This window comes from Trachurus japonicus, chromosome 3, assembly GCF_045865225.1.
Source record: "Trachurus japonicus isolate A0001 chromosome 3, Traja_1.0".
Classification (NCBI taxonomy): domain Eukaryota; kingdom Metazoa; phylum Chordata; class Actinopteri; order Carangiformes; family Carangidae; genus Trachurus; species Trachurus japonicus.
This window is the reverse complement of record NC_140909.1, coordinates 40,970,089-40,991,441: the sequence shown is the minus strand read 5'-3', so window position 1 is coordinate 40,991,441 and position 21,353 is coordinate 40,970,089. Positions and strand designations below refer to the sequence as shown.

Genomic DNA, 21,353 nt, shown 5'->3' with positions numbered 1-21,353 from the left:
CCACATCCCATCTCTGGTCTCCTCCACTACAATGCAAATGAATGGTTTCTTACACAGACGCTGATGACATCAGCAGGCTTAAAAAAAAAGCCCCCCTCAATATTCATCCATATCAGTTAATCATGTATAAAGTAGTCCCACACACTGGGAGAAAAGGAAGATGGTGAGAAGAACTGGGGATCTGGGAGGGTCGGATAAAGATAAGAACGTGAGTAGACATTACATACCTGAGACCCTTAAAATTATGATTTACTAATATAACAGTGCAATAGGCACTGTTGGCTGTATAGGACAAAATACACAAGAAAGGTAAACACAATAAATGATTCCCTGTGCAGTACGTTTTTGAATGATCTGGCCGCCTCTAAGTTGTGATTTATGGTGGCATGGTATAAATTGCATGTGGGGAAAAAAAAAAAAAATCCTGACAGCGGATCTGCACCCCTGATTCCACTACACACTCAACCACCACTCTGGAGACATCAATAAGTGTAGCCTATATTCCCATACCTGCTTCAGCCTGCAGTCACATCATTGAGAACAAATGCAGAGACTCTCATCCTGGTCGATAGAGGAGCTGCATTTTCTGAAAGTGGCATCAATAAATCAATCTAAACAGTGCAAAAATGAAGGTCAGCCGTACCGCACACCACCAGATGCAGACAAGTTACAATTTAATCAATACTAAATGCATTCATGCAGCTTGTCCATTAAATGTCCCAATATTCTTTTTCATCATGTGCAGCTTGTTAAAGTATAATTTCAGCAGCAGTGCTCGTCAAACAGATGAGCTGCCTCAGGTGACCAAGGAATGGGTTAATAATAGCTGCATTGGTTCCAACTGTCACTTGGCATTTGGCAGCTGGGGAGGTTCTCCACAGATGATTGGGGAGAGCCCACGGCTGCTGGAGGAGACTTCTTGTTAGCAGGCAGCTGGGACTGGACCACTGCCAGGTTGGTGTGCCGAGTGTCTGTCTCTGTCCCTCCTCCCGCCTCCTGTCTCTGTTTTTGTTCTGTGTGGTCAGACCATAATGCTGCAGACAGGTTGTACAGAGATGATCACAAAGAATCCACAGCTCAGAGCTGTTGCTGAGCATTTGTATGTGGTGAACATCTGTAGCAGGTGACACAAGCTGATGTTAGACCTTTGACTTTGTTAACTATAACAAAAACACACACAAACACACACAAGGAGACCAGAGGACTTATCCCCTTACTGGACAGACACTGATCACTACTTCCTTTTTGGAAGAAATGAGGAGAAATAAGACAAAAATAAAGCAGTTCTGTGATTTGCATCATGATCTATATGCTTCATTTTTTACATCAATAAATACAGGTTATATAAATATCCACATATAGCCTACTATGAAAAATTATAAGACACCTTTTGAGTACAAGTCATTTTATAAATATGCTAAAATATCCCTTACATACTGTTCGGGTCAAATTTGACCCGTTTTGACATTTGACAGCAGAAAGAATACCCTAAACATCATTCTTTTAGGCTGAAATTTTATGACTTTTCCTAAAGTGACCCAAAATACACAAAAATATACTTTTGAACAGGTGCTACAAATTTTTATACACTGAGGCTGTTTCGGGTCAAATTTGACCCGTATCTGTTTAGATGGATTTTAGATCCACCAGTGTGGGTCAAATCAAGGAAAATTGTGGTTTTTAGGGAATCTTGAAACTGTGGAACTGTACAGGCCATGTTTGTGTGTATAATTTATGGGAAAGTGGTGACAGAAACAGAGTTCAAGGGGGGCTTTGACACTGTTACGAGAACTGCCTGTGTTCCCACCACATTTGCCCAGGTTCCCACAGAGACAGACACCTGCTGGTCTTTGAGGGGGCATGGGGGGACCTCGAAACAGTGAAAGAGTAAAACAGCATAGTAGTGATCAAACAGTATGGTGCACAAATGGAACAGAGGTCATCTGAGGTCAAGGGGTGCCTTGACACAGACACGAGATCTGCACCTGCAAGCACCTGCACCTGCACCTGCAATGTAATAAAATAATCTATAAAGTAACACATTTGAATCAATTTGCGTTGGGAGGTTGGGAGGGTGGTGGTGGGGGGTCATGACATAGAGGTTCCTGAGCTGCCATTTCAGTGACTGACATCATGGCAGCAAGACTTGGTACAACAGGCCCTTTATCTGATCTTCCAAAAGGAGGAGGTTGATAGTGATTTGGTGGAGGATGTGTCAGAGCAGGAAGACAATGCCAAAGAAAACCAAATTATATATAAAGCAGGGAGAGTGCATTTTTTTTTATAATAAGCATTTTATTATTTAATGTTTTTGTGTTCTAAGTGGTAAATGTTGAATTAATATTGATAATTATGATTTCTTATGATATAACATGTAGCTTATAACATATAGCACCTAATGGTTGCAGTGATTAAACATGGTCATATTATGAATTCGAACAGTTCCACAATGTTCATGCCATTTTAAAATTCAATGAAATAATCATTGTGGCTTTTATGTGTTTATGTCTTATGTAGAACAGGATGTAATACTGTGTAATAGTAGAAGTTTTTCTCCAAAAACGAGTGTTGTACAACTTAAAAAATGCACTCTCCCTGCTCTCTGAAATTTTTTTTAACACTTAATCATACATTAATTTATGTGTCATAGGCTATTTAAACATTCTAAATAGATCTGTAGTTTAAAATTCAATATAGACACTTACTATGAGGGAATTCTTGGTCCGGGTCAAAATTGACCCGAACCATACTGTGAAGGTATCAAATTTGAACAGTATGTAAGGGATATATGGTGCATATATGCAGCATATATGTACAGATAAACTGCAATAGGTTTCATATATGCGCATATATCCTCATATGCGCTGAGAATATATGCGCATATATGAAACCTATGCAGTTTATCTGTACATATATGCTGCATATATAGTGCATATATGCACCATATATTTTAGCATATATGCGTATAACGGCCAATTTTATGTATGCCACATATATTCAAACCTATATTAAAACCTATAGGTTCTTTCTATGTGGGTTAACTTGAGATATTACATTTCTCTAAATAACAAGTAAAGTTTGAGAAAAAGATGTGGTCATTAAAAGTTCTCCATGACATTTATGTGTGACCCTCCTGTTTGCAGCACTACATACTGTGTCCTATATGTAGCAGCAGGGTGTAATTCTGACTGCAGCTGTGAGTTGCAAGTATTAATAATACTGCAGGATGATGGTGGAGAAGCCTGATTGCTTTGGCAACAGATTATTTGACTCATATACCCCAGAAGTATCACCCCCACCTCCCTATCATTTATAGAGAGGATGCATGCGCTGCACCGTGTCCTATATCTATATGTAGAGACTCTAACTGCAGGGCCTTATATATTTTCATTCCTGAGCCATCGCAGACCAGCACCACAGCACTGCAGGGGGGAGGTGGAGGGTCACTCCCAACATTATCACTCTTAATTCAATATATTCTATTTTTCTTTGGGCAAATATTTGATATGATTTGTGCATCACTGCTTCTTCTGAATTTTATAATTACTATTTAAATACGAACTACTTTCACCATCACTTGTCTTTCATTTATTGAATTTGCGAACTTGATTTCATTATAGAATTCCATCATACTGGCTAGTGAAGTTTCAATTTGCAAACAGAGGATATATTTATTAATATTTGTCTTTTTCATGTTGTCAGATATTTTTATGTTGAAGCCTCGTTCTCAAAGATAAAATGCTAGCGTTGCCATACTTCGTGTTTGCTTCTATTTGTCTTTTGTGTTTCTTTCTGTTGAATAAATCAGATTCTCTTGAGGTGAAGTGTGCCTACCATCCTGTGAGACACAGCTTCTTATTCCAGATCAACAGAATACTGTAGGAAGCTGTTAAGTTATTGAAATTGGGTCTGGGTCCAATCTCAACATTCAAATATGACAATAAGGGGATATATCAATCCAATAACCAAGCGTGGCTGTGGAGTAAATTACCTTCCTCTGAGTCGCAGTGTTTCACATAGGAGAGAATACATATCATCCTTAAAGTCTATTTATGGCATTATGTTCCGCAGCATGCTTACATAACCTCACTTTTTTCTTTTTGTGAATCACTGTTTTTGGTATTCTAGGATTTATTGGTGATCTTTAAGTCTGTTTTAGTGGATGCTTTTGCTTTTTTTTTTTGTCTTGCTGAATCTTATTTCATTTCTAGCTCCAATCCGATTTCCCCCCCTCTGAGATCAATGTGTTGTCAGCAGCAGTGGCATATGGTACCCATGTTTCATTACAGCACAGCGCTACATGGGTTTCCAACCACATTTGCTCTACTTATCATAATTTATTTTCTTTCTTTCTTTTAACTCTACAATAACACTAACAATTACTTTCAATTGGTCACATTTCCAGCTGTGATTTGCAGAGGGCTGCACAGTTGGTTTGTATTTGGGGGCAAATTACTTTCTGTGATTGTTTGAATTATGTGGTAAACATGTTTAACTGTATGGAAATCTGACTTTAGTTGATTGAGTTTCACATTTCACACATTGAACTGAGATGCAAATGTTCTGTGTTGTTGCTGTGTAGAGTCAGGAACTTTGAGTTTGCATAAAGAATTAATCACTTAATTACATTTTCTTTTTTGCTCCATCAAACTGCTTTTTTCAATAAATATTCCCCAGTCGTCTGTGGTTGCAGCTGTAGAAGTGAATTCTACAGACATCTGCTGAGTTAATCTTGTTTACCGAATTTAAATGGATATTTACAGGGACAGAGATTAGAGGGATGGCTCCACACACAAATATTAGCCTTTTATTTCCCACTCTGGTTGTCTGCTTATTCAACTGTGGATAAGTGTCATCAATCTTCCTAAAGATTTCTCTGTGACTACATGGTAAGAGACGCTGCCCCCTGCAGGTGGGTGAAAACTACCACAGAAGCATTTGAAACATTCTCCTAAGCAACACATCTAGTGTGATTAGAGGGAGTGAGACCTGTGACAACGATTAAATGTTAATATATTACTTTTTAATAATTGATAGATCATTTATAAGCCTTTAATACAGTAAGATAAAAAATGTATTGGAGGTTTTGGAAAAATCCTCCGTCATGGAAGGACACTCAGATGGACTGTCTGCCTGGAAGACAAATTTAAATCAAAATGGAAATCCATTAATCTATCCCACTTTTCAAAATGCTATTGCGGATATTATTGTTATAAATTCTATTACTAATGTATGAATTGATAAACACTCCACCTTAAACATTGTTTATTTGATGAGTTTTAAGATGTTTTTGTGAATCCATTTTTTTTTAAAACTGTGAATACTGATTGAAGGATTTCTCCATTTTCTTTGTACAATGTCTACTTTTAAACTCTAAAGTCAAACATTTAAGAAATCCTTTTTTACATTTCCTGAGACAAAACTGTTCCCCCTTGAGCCTGCAAAAAATCATTTTAAAATGAAAATATCATAATCATAAACAAAAATATTAAGTGATAAGTTCAAGTTTTATGAACAAATGTTTTAGAATCCTTGTTTGCAGATTCCACCTATTGATGTATGTCACTACAATTATGGTACAACCATTTTTAACAAATACAATTTATGAATGGATTTAAGTCTTGAAGTCCTGCACCTACCTCCCAGAGGGTCAAATGGTACATTTAAGGAGTCTCCTTCATGACTTTAAGAGATATTACACAGAAAAACACAATGATTGTTCCACAACCTGCCAATGTATCAGTTGCTCTTATTGATGCACATACAACTGATCTTTATTCATCTCACATTATCAGGGCACTGTTCATCTGTGTCCTTGTTGCCTCTGTAATGGACTGTCATTTCTGCTTGTACCTACTTTTAATTCAATATTCATTTCAATTCAGTTTTTTCTTTAAATATCAAAAATTCATGCTCTAGGCCTGCACCCAGAGAGAGGATGTCAGGGTCAATCTTGTGCAGCAGGAGGGTATGAACAGGATTTAATAACTGCTTTTGATATATATTTTGTGGCTCAGGGGGGGTCACTCACTCTCAGGGTCTTATCTTTCGTATTTTAATGGAGCACACTGGGGCGATTTTGACAGCTGGAAACAAGCTGTATGGCAATGTCAGAAACATTTGTACATCTCCTGATCTGCGTATTCAGTGGCACAACACATATGCATCACTTGGCTTTCCGGTCTTCCTTTTCACAGCAGTCACTCCTCACATATCCCATTAAAAAGACATTTATGGGGCATCTACACCATCCATTAAAGGCAAAAAGCCAAAAAAATATACTTTAAAAAAAAGACATTCATAGAACATATACAATGTTTTATTTGGTGGCGTATTACAGCTCTTCACACCTCATCAAAACAGAACATTCATTGGTAACACTACGTAGGAGGGTGCTGACATACTGTAAGCAATGTGCATTCACTCCACTCATTTCTATATCATCTGGTTTCATTTAGTTACATTAATTTGCTCAAATCCTGAAAACAAATTTGCCAGCAGTCTTTTCTGCTCAGCCTTTGCTCTGATGCAGTGCATGTTAGAGGGAAACCATCTCTCGCTGTGACAGGTTCAGTAACACAAAGCTGACTTGTTTAATTTGCCTTGTTGCTCCGGGTTACAACGTAATGCCATAAAACCTGTAGGAAAATACTGAAAACTGTTATAAAACTGAAAGCGTATAAAATGCTACTTGACTATTTACAAAATTCAAGTTAATTTTGTACAAATTAAAAGTGCATCAAATGTTAAAAGACCATCCCGTGTGGTTTCCAGGATGAAAATATGTAAAAAGAAGAAGAAGAAGTGGATACATATTAAGAAGATTCTCCTCTGCAGCAAAAAGATCAAGAAAGTCTTTGAAAGTTAAACGTCGCAAGTATTTTCTGTACTCTGGTGACTTTAGTTCAGTTTTTTTCTTTATAAATTATTATGCAAGTCAACTAAACATGTTGCAGATACAATCTTTTAAACATCGAATTCAATATACAGTATTGAAACTTTACATTTGCGGTAGTGTTTGGGTGGAAAGTCACCCTTGAGGTTTTTCATGTCTTTCAAAATTTACCATAAGAGTTAAATAAATACACATCTGGAAGAGACAAAAGAGAGTGACTGGCTGACATTTGCCTCGAAGGCAAACCGTGGCCTGAACTTCTCGGAACTTATTGATCAAAGCTCGCGCTACTCTTCCTCTCAAACGGCCAGAAAAAGCACCAGAGCTCCTGCCCAAAGCCAAGAAAACGAGAGCTCCAAGACGTCTGAAGGGACGACACAGAGGGCAGTGGAATACAATGACCAGGGACGCCCTGATGTCGTAACAGTGCAGGAATGCTAAGTGAGTGTGACAGTGCTGACTCTTCAGGGGGGTCAGGGGTCGTGGCGTGGGACAGATCCAGTGCACTGAGAAAGCCTTGCTTCAGCCATCATGCGGAGCTGTCTATGCGGTGCCACTGTGGTCCTGGGGGGCAGGGGGAGGTGGGTTGGTCCCTGAGTGTCGGGTCCCCTGTGGAAAAGGTGTCTGCTGGGGGCCCTGAGCCTACGTTACCGTTCTTCGGCCACTTTCCCGTTGGCCTCTTGCTCGTCTTCGTCTCTCCGCTTCTGCCTCCGGAAGAAGCCGAGCTGAGAGGGAGAGAGAGAAGTTAGACAACCAGCACACTGCAGAGCCCAACACAGTGATTCACTTCTGTTTTGCTCATTTCACTATTTCGGTTTTTAAAATGAAATGTATGAAATATGTATGTAGTGTATACATAATCTCAATTCTTAAAAGCTGAACAAGTAGTTCATGAATTGATTGTCACAATTTGTTTTTGATCAATTTTCAGTAAATTTCACTACTTTTTCTTACTTCTTAGTTTTTTGTAATACTGTATTTAAATTAATTAATGTCTTTTAGTTTCAGAACAGAAAACTTCTCTAAATTATTGACTGATGAGAGGAAGATAGCTGGTCAATTCATTGACAGGGGAAATCTCTGTTACCTGGCTGCAGCCCTAAATATCATGGCAGTCTAGTGTTTTTTGTGAAATGTTTCAACAGTGGGCTTTATGCACAGCTCCACTACTTCCTGAATCTAAGGCAGCTCCTTTATTTCCTGTTTTACATTACTGGACAAACTGATTAATCCAGGTGTGTCTGACCTCACAACAATGGACAGAGGAAAGGGTCAGAGATTTATCTGGCAGTTTTGTTTAATCCTACATTGCACACAGTAGGCAGATGCTTGAATTCAGGAGCTGGAGCCACTCTTTTTTTTAAAATAATACTTTAATACTTTCTTATTATCTTCATCTTCAATCTACATACAGTATAAATGTAACTTAATTTGTCCATCTGGAAACATGAGGTAAAGAAGCCTCACTGTTTCACCTCTTTTTTCTTTGGTCCATTTCTCTTTCTTTTTTTCTTTTACATTCTTGGCAAAGCTATTATTACTAGTCATTACTAGACTAGCCATTATTAAAGTCAGACAACAGCATCGCTTTTCCTAAGACTGTTTGCAGATGTACTCTACCAGAGGGTGGCGCTCTAACCCTACACTGAAGTCTGTTAAAATGTTTGAAAAAATAAATGACTGGAAGGCATATTCAAGTATGTGGCATAGTCAGGTAGAGATACTGTATCACATCAATACTGACTGAATAGACCTCACAGCATTGTGAGGGTGATTTACCTTCCATAGAGCCAGACTGAGCAGGGCTAACAGTAGGAGTCCCCCCAGTGTGCTGCCAATGATGATCCAGGTAGGGATCCTGTAATCTCCCTCCTTCCTGATCTCCAGTAATATCTGTCAGAGCAGGTGAGAAAATATGATTCACATCATTTCTTTTCCAGACACAAGCTCAACTCATTGTCAGCTTCATTATTATTTGGTCATATTGTAGAAAGCAAAAATATCATTAAAAATAATGTACAGTACAAACACCAAAGATGATGCACAACTGTGACGTAATGCATTCTTCCCTGAGGTAAAATATTTATAGTGGATTATAATGCCAGACATTTGTTACTGTGGCTATATTCAGCACATGGCTCATCACAGACACAATATAGGATATTTATGTTGACTGCAACTCTACAAGACATATATAAAATAATAGAAGGACTGTTTTTTTGTTTTTTTCAGAAACAGCTCTGTAACGAGACTGAAAACATGTTTAATTGGTCCTCCTTCACATACATATGTATGTCTATGGCGAAAATCTATTACAGTAATTGCAGCACAGATCACAATGAGGTTGACAACTAAATCCATTAATCTGTTTACACCAATAATATGCAAGGAAATCAGCATTTATGGTCTTTCCGTTTTTCTGTTTAGCCAGGAAATACCCTTAAGATTAAAAAAAAAAAATCTCTTTTACAAGACAGACCTCGGCAGGATGGTATTTACTCATAAAACACACTGAAGAGAAACAGTAGAGGTAGAGGCCAATAGATGGCAGCAAAGATTAGTCTACAAGTGGAGATTTGTACATGTTGTGCCGCTGGTCCTTTCGGTCCCTGAGCACCACACAGCACGTGTGCTCCAGTACCAACCTTTACTGTCTGACTGCCTCAGCTTTGCAGTGCCATGATCAGCTGCAGCAGCAGCATCTACTGAGATTTTTTATTTTTTATCTCTGCAGCAAAACATGTTTCTTTCTAATGTTAGATCAATTGCACCATAATGGGATTTTAATACTTTCAACCCATTCAAATGCATTTGAAAGATCCGATCTTCCTCAGCACATAAACACTGTATTTACACATCAACGGGATGAAAATCAGAGAAAAAGACAAATTTGATTATATCGTGATGCTTTCATCAACTCAGTTCTGAGTCTGATCACAGCCAGAGCAGAGGCAGTTTACAACATTAGCTGCCGGTGACTCACATGTCTGACAGGCCTCTCTTCATGTAAAAACATGGGGCTGGAGGAGGGGAGCTCCACTGATGCGCTGGTTACCAGTTCCAGGATTTTAAACTTCAGCTGGAGGAGAAATCAAAACACAGCGCCGGTTTTCACAAACACATTAGGATGGATGAGAGACTACGAAGCTGTCATTGCTACACAGTCAAAGCAGAATAGCATAGGGAATTCATGTTTATGCTGTAACTGAGCTGGGGAAATCATCAACATGATGCACTTCATACTCACTGCATGTAAGGTATCTATTCGTAGTGCTCCTGTGATTCTGACTGCGATCTCTCTGTGGGAGGCCACGTTGACAGTGCACTGGATTGGTAGAGTTAGGGTGTTGGATTGGTTCTGTGTGTAGAAACCAAACATTTAGCCTTACGGCAAAAAAAAGAGTTGGAGGTAAAACTTTTATTTGGGCATGATCATGGTTGGTTTGTTTTTACCAAGCGGGAGACACGTGAGAGGTCCTCAGGCGACGCCCTGCTCTGGGCCACATGCTGAGGTGGTAAACAGTGTGTGCCGTCTCTCTGAGGTGGGACATAACAGTAAGCACATTACAATCACAGTTTCACATCTGTGGAGCAAAAGTAAACTAATCGTCTAATAGGCCGAGTTGTTTTGGTGTTACAACCTCAACTCATTCATCTGAACACATTTACTGAGTCGATCACTCTTTGGGCAAAACCAGAAACTATTTTCACCTCGTTAGACACAAGTTGTAGATCTCACTTCACCTCTTTGCAACAGTCTTAACACATTTTCACTTACTAAAAACACACTACGCAATCTAGATTGTATCACAGTGTGCTTCACGGTGCTTCATCTTGCAGGATGTTTGAAGTGTTTTGCATTTCGGTGTGTCCGGTTTTGGGGATTGTGTTGTTTTGAAGTGAGATGTTTTCAAAATCATGCTCAAGCCCATGTGGTAAACATAAACTGGAAGCAATTAGGTTTGAAAGAAATAATGGATGGAAATAATCTGAAAGATGGAGGGGAAAGAGTGATTTCAAAAGACATGAGGATGAGGATGAGGATGATGATGAGGATGAGGATGAGGATGAGGATGAGGATGAGCAGGACCAAAATCAGTCATTTTAAATTTGAGCGTGTGTAATAGACCGTGATCCTGTTCAGAGAATAACAATAAGGAAAGGAGGAGGAAGAGGAAAACCTCTGAGGTTCATTGAAGGTTTAAAGTACATACAGCAGAGGGGAGGAAAGTCCATCACAGTTTTTAAAGGGATAGTTCAACTTTTGGGCAAATTGGCCCATTGCCATAATCCCTAGTATTAGGAGAAGGTTTGTTACCTTTTATTGCCAGTGCAAACTATTTTTTTGAACGGCTGAGCAGAGCCGCAAGCTGCTCAGAGCTACGCTACAGAGGCTAATGGAATTTCTTGGTTTCCCTCATCAAACTCATCAAATACACAATCCAACAACTCCAAAACGCTCTGGTGGACAAGTTGTGACCTGCACATTCACCACGCTATGAGATAATAACGGAAAGTTACGAGATGGAGTTGTTTTAGAGGTAAATGCAGAGACTGCTTGCTGAAAAACAGTCCCTGACGGGAACGCGCCTCAGCGGTTTTCCATGAATTTACCTCAAAAACAACTCTGTCTCATAACGTTCCGTTATTATCTCATAGCAGTTTGCGGCTCTGCTTCGCCGTTCTAAAAACAACTTGCACCAACAATTAAAGGTAACGAACCTACTGCTATGACTATAGGGATTATGGCAATGGGCCAATTTGCCAAAATGTTGAACTATCCCTTTACTGTAAAAGATGGTTGGAAGGTGTACGACCACCAACAACCCTACACAGAGAAAACCTCCACTGGCCTGAGGTGACATTTTGTAAGTGTGGAGTATTGCAAAGACTGGATCCAGCACACTACAAAGCCTGTACTGAAGATCAAGTCTTCTGTCTGCACTCGGTATATAGGTGTGATATAAAAATTAATTAGTTACTTCTTGAGTTTGAGTTTTAGTCCATATAACCTTAACAAGCTCATAAAACTGGAGCAAGCAGCTCTATGCCTCTATGAGAACAATGCAGACTCTTTTAATATATCCTGCATTGATGACAACCTTTTGTTCCAGACATGAAGATTCAGTCTTTTGCATGTCACCATGTGGATGTGAGCATGAATGGTTTGTCTCAATGTGATGGACTGACCAGTGTCACTGGGATTGTCCTGCTTCTGTCTGCATCATAGGACAGAGAGTCATAACAGTAACTAAGAAAGTTGGGGCTTAGCTAACAGTTTAAAAGATTGACAGTTCATTATTGACCTTGGGCTGCTGGGAATAAACTCTCAGTTTAAAAATGTAGTTGTATTGCTGGAGAATGTGTTAATATTATTTTTAACATTACTTATTTGCCCTTTAAGTCACTGAGTCAGTGCGAGGCTTCACACCCACCTGGTCAATGTGGAAGTCAGATATTTGCAGGAGCTGGTTCCCATTTTTTGTCATTTCTGGGACCTCAATGTTCAGCTGTAGATCCTTCACTGGAAAGTAGCCAAGGTTCTGGATCTGAGAGACAACACAGGAATAAATTGTCCAAATTATTTCCATGCAGAATTATTTCTGCATCATAAATCAAATTCATAGTGAAAATGTATCTTCTTGGCTCTCACCTGGAAAGTGAAGTTGAAAGGACGACCGATAACTCCAGGCTCCTCCAGTGACAGCTCCGATTTAATCTCATACCGAGTCGGATTTGAATCCCTGTTGAAGTAAAGAATCAACATACTGTATGCATGAGCAAGTATCTTTCAACTATGTGACCTTTACAGACAGAAATGAACAAACCTAGTGAAGAGAATGTCTGCCTCATATTTCAGTGAGTAATAGATATCGTTGAAGTTATCAGCTGTGCTCATTTCCTCGCCATCGCTGTTGAGAGAAGGAGACAACAATATTCAAACAACAGTGTTACAAGCAAAAAATATCTATCTTTGTAGCTCTGCAGAGTTTCAGCTTTTTAGTGCATCTCGAGTTGTGCAGCGCTGGAGATACTTAGGTGTTTTTATTTTTATGTCAGTTGAGGATGGACCTTGTGCAAAGAGGAAATGTATTTATAAGAGTTTATACACACACCTGCTGGCCTCCAGGATAACCCTGACATGGTCCAGAGAGACGCTCCGACTGAACTCAAACTCCAGACGAAATGTGACCTACACAGAAGAGAGAAGAAAGGATGGATCAATCACTCATTCATTGCATGGTCCTAAAACTCCTTTATTATGTCATCATCATTATATTTTCATAGAATAAAACATTAAAACCACAAGTCAAAGCTTCCTCTGACTCCACATGCTACTGTACTGTATACACCCTGCCCAACAGTCAGGGCCCTGCATTATGGATTAAGGAGTAAAGCCTGCAATAACCTGCTCTAAGTCCCAGGCTCTGACCCCGGGCTGTCAGCTGCACAGTTGGTGCTGCTTAAGGAGAGCCAGGGAATTTCCCCCTAGTTTGGGACAATACCATAAATATAAATCAACAGGACTCACACACACATACACACTCACACAAACAAACACAGCTACCATTGAGAGTCTGATTCAGAGTGAAATACAAACAGAGAGGGGTCAAAAACTGAAGAAAGGAGACAGACAAAGAGGAGGGAACAAGTTTGTGAGAAAATGAGAAACAAAAGAGAAACTGTAAACACAAACAGAGGAGGATACTCAAGTCTGGAGTGGAGTGAAGAGTAGAGAAGTGTAGAGAAGGGAAGGAGAGGAGAGGAGGGGAGAGGAGGAGGAGGAGGAGTTGATTGGCAACAGAGAGCAGAGCGAGCAGAGCATTGTTTACGGTCCTCTATGCCGTAATGAAATCCGGACAGATTCCCTCTGACCAGAGAGGAATGCATAACAATGTTTATTGTTGCGTCCCCACTCTATATAGACTGACTAATCCTGCACAGACCACACACACACACACACACACACACACACACACACACACCTACACACACACACACACACACACACACGATGACCTCTTTTCTTTTCATCTTATCCTATTTGTGGAGAACGACCTGTGTAAGAAAGGTTTGTCTTCTTTTTTTAGCCTGTTTAAAAATAATTGGATGAATTCACGAGATTGTCATCCAACACACACACACGCATGCGAGTGGTATGGGTCTGGAAGACATGATTGTCTGTGGCAGGAGGATTTTTGTGCGGCAGCGTAACTGAACATGGAAATTGAGGCAGAGCATGAAGCTCCTCTTCGTTCTCTTGGTCGATGAAGTCTTCCCACATCCGTGAGCCACATCCACTGTCAATCATCACACACTTAATTGCAAAAACTAGCGCACCGCGTCGCTGCGCTCACTTTGTCTCGGCTGTTGTTGAGTTTACAGAACATGTAGTTTAACACAGGTCAGAAGCGTCCGGAAAAGTCCAAACAAGTGTGACAATGGGCTATTTTAAAGAGCCTGCCCTCACGCTCCGTCTTTCCTTCAGCTAAACAGTGGTTGGAGCTGGTTTGGCGTTGGCACCGATACACAATCAGCCTTGTTTAACTCTGTGCCACATTTTTATAAAGTTCCTAAGCCAGAGCACATCAGCCCTTGTGGCTCTGGACCCTGTTCAGACTGAATGAGTATGAATCACTCAGGGAGTTTTAAAAGGGTGACCCGTGTCCTCTTGGTTCACGTTGTCAGGGAGCGTTACACAGAAATGATGTTTTTGTTGTTAAGGAGACGACTTTTGTTTGTGATAATGACGTGGTTTAGGACGTTTCATGAACTCTCTCTATTTACCTTCATTACTTCATTCCCACAGCATTTGTCAGCAGATCTCTATCAGCATAGAAGCTCAGAGCAAGACTTAAGACTGACATCAGACGGCTTATATATAATCTGCTCGCACTTTAATAGCTTCTAATAGCACCGTGTGATGAACGATCAGTGTCATCCCTATCACAGTTAATTCAAGCATCACCCCCTTAAAAACAGGATTCAATGCCTTGCTTCAAAATGCACTGGAAAGTGCAGAGTCTGTCAACCATAAATATGGTTGACATTACAAGCCTGTGGAAAAGCTTCGAAAACAGCAGAGCTGAACGTGAGAATCAGGAACAGATGAAAGGAAAAACACGTCACTCTAGTTCACCTGGTGCACCAGGCTGAGGTGGAGAGAGGATCTTTCTTCCTGCTGATAATAACAACTACTCTCTAATAGTGAACTGTGGAGGAAGGTGCAGTCTGTTTTGATGACCAAATAAGAGACAGTTACTTTAACTTTTACTTAATGATTTTCAAGACAGCTGTGTGAGTGATGGCAACAAACTCACATATATTATGGCCTGTGTCCCTGAAATTCTCCAACCTCCCCACTGTGGGTTTTTAGTAGCACCAGTGAATGTGTGACCTCATATAAATTGCGGGAGATTTATTTTGATATTATACTTGAAATTGGGAAATATGAACTCAAAGTTGTCCCCATCAGGTACAGTTTAAAGTATAACTCTGACCTATTCTTATTCATCAGTTTTATTACTTGAAAGATCGGTTTGTTCAAAGTGTTCAGAGATGGAAAAATATCTCTGAAAACACTTGAAAAGGTTTGGGTTTCTACTACTTTGCTGTTCAGACACCTGATTACTATGAAATCGTGATGTATTTCAACCTCTGGAACTGAATCAAGCAGACACTAAACTGTATCAGGCTAAAGAAAATAGGAAGCTCTAAAACACTAAATCACATAAAATCATTGACACCGATGATGAAGATGGTCAATCCTGTCCCCCGCTCTTATCTAGCTTATTGACTAAATCAATTGATACTTTTAAAAACTTTTTGGAAATATGAAATGTTGACCGTTTCACAGGTCCTGTATTCCTCAAAAGACTGATAGAAATTGTAAATGGAATTTTCTTAGGAAGGATTTTTTACAGGCCTTGAAATACATCATCACCAAAATGGACAAAGTGGTAAAAATTTGGACAAAATTTTAAGTTCTTTGGATGTAAGAACATGGGACTGCTCTATGAGGGCTGACACAGATAAAACCTGTAGATGTCAGTTATAAATATGTTAATGTGGCACTGAGAGATGTTTACACTGACGTTATAATAAGATCTTAGATTAATCGTGTACAGTTTCTTCAGTCACATTTGTTAGCTTTGGAGGGTTAAATAGAGAAGGGCATGTTTCAGTGTGGACGCTGTAGATGTCAGGCTATAGAAAGAAGAGATCTCACAAACCAGAACTAAACTGGGCTCCTCTGGTTGCCTTGTGGTTCTTGCATTAACCAGTGTGGTCTGTCATGGTCATCTAGAGCCTGGAGCATGTGTTCAGGGCCCCTGTGGTCTAATACAGTCCACGTCAATGTTTTCTCAGCCCCTGGGTAGCAGCACGATGCAGCTGTGACTGGGCTGCAGGCATTTACCCTGAGTTTTATTTCAGTCAGAAATGAAAACATCTCAGCTGGCTTTTATCTTATCTGGGAATCGGTATGAACATTTCCAATATGAATAAATTGCTCATGGTGGGAATGATAAAGCTTTACCTCTTTTTCCACTTTAAATGATGAAAGGATGACTCTCATCTAAAGCATTTAAGGACATAAATCCAAAACATTGGATATAAGATAGGAAAATTAACTAATGGCTGATTTTTCTTCAATGGATGAAGTAATATATAATGTAAAATGAATTAGATCACCTCACCTGAGACTTGGCCCTCATGAATGGAGAGCTGACATTGCAAAGCTTCTCATTCTTCAGTTTGTCCTCAGTGTAACACTCGATCTTGATGTCAGAGTTGTCCTAGATCAAAAATAACCACAGTTCAGATTTTCATTGCAGCACTGGCATCTGGAATGCAGGCTGCATCTCATCTGCTGGTTAAACATGAGACGTCTCAGGACATACAGTAGTTTCACACAGTTTTGGAAAACCATGTGACTAATTCACGGTGATCATCAGGTACCTTGACTATGAGGCTGGAGAAGCGTAGATTGTGTGTGTAGGTGATGTTAAGGCGAGTGTTGTAGGCGTTCTCTCCCTTGTTCTCCAGCCGTACATCCACCACCATCCTCCTCCTGTTTCCTTCCATCACCCTCAGAGATCCCTCGGCCCCCTGCTCGCTTACATGGCGGCAAAAAGCACCACGAGACTGTACAGGTTGCACACAGAACTGACTGCGAGCGAGGGAGGGATGGACAGGAAGTCAAGCCATGAGTAAAAGAGGAGCCACAAATTCAGTATAGTGTATTCATTATTACATTAAAGGGATAGTTCAACATTTTGTAAAATTGGCCCACTGCCATAATCCCTATAGTTTAAGGAGTAGGTTTGTTACCTTTAATTGTCGGTACAAGCTATTTTTAGAACGGTCGAGCAGAGCCGCGAGCTGCTCAGAGCTATACGCTATGGAGGCTTATGGGATTTCTTGGTTTCCCTCATCAAACTCATCAAATACACAATCCAACAACTCCAAAACGCTCTCGTGGATAATAATAACGGAATGTTATAAGACAGAGTTGTTTTCGAGGTAAATTCATGCAAAACCACTGATGCGTGTTGCCTTCAGGGACAGTTTTTCGGCAAGCAGTCTCTGCATTTCCCTCGAAAACAACTCTGTCTCGTAAAGTTCTGTTATTATCTCATAGTGTGTTGAATGTTTATTATTGACTATTATTATTATTATTATAGCTAACCTAGACACAATAGCAATATGAATAATGTCATCACTATTACATATTGATTATATATACTCACTACTATTATTACCTGTATTATTGTATAGCTTCTAGCCATATATAGCAGTGCAAGTGATCAATTAATATCTTTTAGCCCTATTATTGTAACATAGCTTCTATTAGATTGATGACTACCAGGACTTTCTAATCACTTTAATGATTGTAAGCACTTTATCTCTTACTCGAGACACAGTTGCACTATTACTGTTGTACTACTGTATTGTATCTGTATTATTATTCTAAAAACTGAACTGTAAACTGAATGCTGCTATTTTATAACATGTTTTTGTTTTTATTTATTGTTATTGTATTTGTACTAGTGAACATCTAAGTATGGGACAACGGATGGAAATTAGCCTGCGGATAAAATCCGGCTTGTTTACGATTCTATATGTTTTGTTCATGAACTTGCATCGTCCCACCTCAAATAAAATTGAATTGAATTGAATGTGCAGGTCACAACTTGTCCACCAGAGCGTTTTGGAGTTGTTGGATTGTGTATTTGATGAGTTTGATGAGGGAAACCAAGAAATCCCATCAGCCTCTGTAGTGTAGCTCTGAGCAGCTCACGGCTCTGCTCCGCCGTTCTAAAAACAGCTTGCACCGACAATTAAAGGTAACGGACCTACTCCTAAAACTATAGGGATTATGGCAATGGGCCCATTTGCCAAAATGATGAACTATCCCTTTAAATTGTCTGCATATTCTCACGTAGGTGGCAATGAGTATGTATGTGCCTACTTTCGAGTCATCAGGTCGGTCATACTCTGCAGTGCGAGGTCCGGTATGCAGCGGTCGTCCTCGTCACAACCGTTCCAGAAGGGCAGCTGGTCAAAGACACAAGCTTTGATGAGTAAAAGAAACAAGTGCTCCTTGACTTTCTGGAGGACGTCAGAATGTCTCTCACCTCAGTCCTCACAACTGTGGGCCAGCTGTCATCCAGCACCGGCCCGTTGTCTGGGTGCTGCAGTCCCACTTGTACAGCAAACACTATGGGCCTTGCATAGTCTGTGGTCTCCTAATATGGGACATTAAGTTCAAAAGATTACTGGTGGATTTACTGTATCATGGCACTTTATCTATGGCACACACAAGATGCACACGATGATGACGATGATCTCATCTTAATGAAGACTGTTTGTTGGCTTTGACTCCAGTCTGAGACCAAATTAATAGTGGTAGCACATCTTAATTAGTAGATTTGGGGCCAAAATACTCATTTTTCACATGATTTATTCTGGCTTACATCAGCATGATGATTCTGAGCCAGAATAAATCATGTGAAAAGTGAGTATTTTGTCCCAAATTTACTAATTAAGATGTGCTACCATTGCAAGTTTTTTTTTGCAAACTTTGGTAACGCTTTATACTGTATTAAGGTCCTTGTAATAAGCGTTAGTTAATAGGTAATAAGGCCCTTATAAGATGCTTATTAACATAATTATGTGTTTATAAGACTATGTAAGTGTTAATAATGCCATTATAATATAGTTAATATCAGACTAGGAGATTTACAAGAACTTATAAGAAATTTGTTAACAGTTTGTAGGTGTTTATGAACATTAATAAAAGCCTCATGAGTATCTTATAAGTGTTCATAATAGCATTACAAACACATATTGACTCAACTAACCCACCCAATGTCTTTGTCACACCTTTATTCATCTTTTTTTGTTTACTTTAATAATATTAAAATGTACTTTATTTCTTGTCTATTATCAGTTAATATGCACTTGTTAACAGTTAACTATGTTTTTTGGCAGCTACTGGATCAGCTACAGTACTAGATCTCATAAGGACCTTATTACCTATTAACTAATGCTTATTACTGCAAGGACCATAATAAAGCGTTACCCAAACTTTTTGATTCATATCAAGGTCTTTGGTTCAGCACTCTGATTTGAGTGAGCCTCTTTTTGTGACCAAATTAATAGTCTAATATAGCCAAAGAGTTTTTGCTGAAATTCATGTTAAAAAGTGGACTCAATATGTAATGATGACAGAATTTGAACAAACAAATAAGCTTAAATAAATATGAACGATAACACATTTTCAAATCCATTCTCTCATTGCAAGTTTCCAGTGTCTTTGCAAACAGATGCTGCAACCTTGTTGACCTCACCATAACATGGAAGTAGATATGTTCGCAGGTCTCTTCTCCAGGAAGGAGGGTCAGGTTTTGGGGCTGCAGTTTGTTTGGGTTGTCCAGTATGGCCCGGGGATTGAAACGTCGCTCCGCAATGGAGACATTATATTTGATCCCTAGAGGGTAAAATAAATAATAATAAACCTTCATATGAAACTGTTGTACTGTATATGATCATATTCTGCTGTTCTTGTGTTTAAATATTTCAGAGATGGCTGGGCTCCTGTCCTAAGTGAATAAATGGCAGCAACAGGCCATGGTAAATGACATCACTGCAGAGCAATATTAACTTGACTCTGAACATATAATAAATGTGTGACCAACATATACAAGAATCTATCCCCTCTGGCTTTAGCACTGAGTCACTTCCAAGCCACATTGTTTTAAAGGCTTTCCATTTCTTGCATCTTGTTTTCATGGCATGAGAAAAAAAATCCACCCAGGCTGAACTTATGCATGCCTTCTGTTGGGGGGGTCAAGCAGAGAATTAGAGAGCTGGAGAAAGATCTGAGCAGATAATGGATACAGAACTGGAAGCTTTTATCCAATTTCCACCACATCACAAGGATCATTATCAACCAATATAAAATGTTTTTCCTTTTTTGACGAGAGAATTACAACACTTCTTCCTGCACTGAAGATCTGGACTTGGACGGTTCTTACTGTTTTAAAAGTTATGGGGCTGGTTGAGTATTTTTTGTTTACAGACGCCACTCTCAAATATCGTGTACAGATATTTGCACATTGGCATGAATAAGATTTACTTGTATGAGAAAAATTCCATTTTATGCAACAGACCACTGTGAACTTCGAAACACCAGCACATCTGCCACGCATTACCATCCAGACACGACAATGAGAAGAAAATTAAATCAACGTGCTCCACTGTAGGCAACCGTGGAAGACAAGATAACTCCCTCTGTTCCTTCCCTCCTCTGTTTTGACACATCCGATAGATTTGATAAAGATGTCGATGGGTCAGGGGGTTAACTCGGAACACGCTCCCCCGCACCTCGGCTTCCTCCCCCCCATGAAAGCCTGTGAAACTGGACCCTGCCATGATATCTCTTAAAACAAATTGTGAGCAGAGAAGGCTCACATTCATTTGCAGGGGGGCTAAACTGGTCTGTAGGTTTGAAGGGTCAAGTGAGCCGTTGCTAACATCGAACGGTCAGAAACACCTCACAGAAGATATAAACTCGTAGATGCATTCCAACACTCGACACCACCGGTGTGGTTCTGATATACCAGCTGTGGATGCAGCATGTTGGCTTTGGCAGAGAAACTGCAGTGAGATCAGGATCTCTTGCTGCCAGCGACGGCCCACTATGCCCTCGGCGCCACAAGCTACACGGTGAAATGACTGCTGGACATGGAGCGTGAAGGATGTATGTTTGGAGGGTTGAAGTGGGTGAAACTATGTTTCATTCTGTCATGTATCAGTGCAACTGCATTGCAACTGCAGATCCAAAAAATTAATTTTTCAGATGGGTGCATTGGCGAAAATGCTCTGCTAAAAGTTTGACAGTATCCAATACAGCAGAATCTTTTTATGTCAGAGACTAAATATGATTGTGTAG

At 39.7% G+C, this 21,353-nt stretch overlaps 1 protein-coding gene across 1 annotated transcript in view; it reads right to left on the bottom strand.

Annotated features, from left to right (window-relative positions):
• Nucleotides 1-6,301: 6,301 nt before the first annotated feature.
• itga11a (integrin, alpha 11a) overlaps nt 6,302-21,353 on the bottom strand; it is a 51,070-nt gene continuing 36,018 nt past the window's right edge. Inside the window, exons 17-30 of the mRNA XM_085772814.1 lie at nt 19,750-19,889; nt 18,535-18,645; nt 18,369-18,454; nt 16,856-17,066; nt 16,594-16,692; nt 13,012-13,088; nt 12,724-12,807; nt 12,549-12,639; nt 12,331-12,444; nt 10,349-10,432; nt 10,143-10,253; nt 9,879-9,974; nt 8,675-8,788; nt 6,302-7,620 (exon numbers count right to left, since the gene is read on the bottom strand). Coding sequence (XP_085628940.1) covers nt 7,543-7,620; nt 8,675-8,788; nt 9,879-9,974; nt 10,143-10,253; nt 10,349-10,432; nt 12,331-12,444; nt 12,549-12,639; nt 12,724-12,807; nt 13,012-13,088; nt 16,594-16,692; nt 16,856-17,066; nt 18,369-18,454; nt 18,535-18,645; nt 19,750-19,889 — 1,496 coding nt within the window. The 3' untranslated portion in view covers nt 6,302-7,542. The remainder of the gene's footprint in view (nt 7,621-8,674; nt 8,789-9,878; nt 9,975-10,142; nt 10,254-10,348; nt 10,433-12,330; nt 12,445-12,548; nt 12,640-12,723; nt 12,808-13,011; nt 13,089-16,593; nt 16,693-16,855; nt 17,067-18,368; nt 18,455-18,534; nt 18,646-19,749; nt 19,890-21,353) is intronic.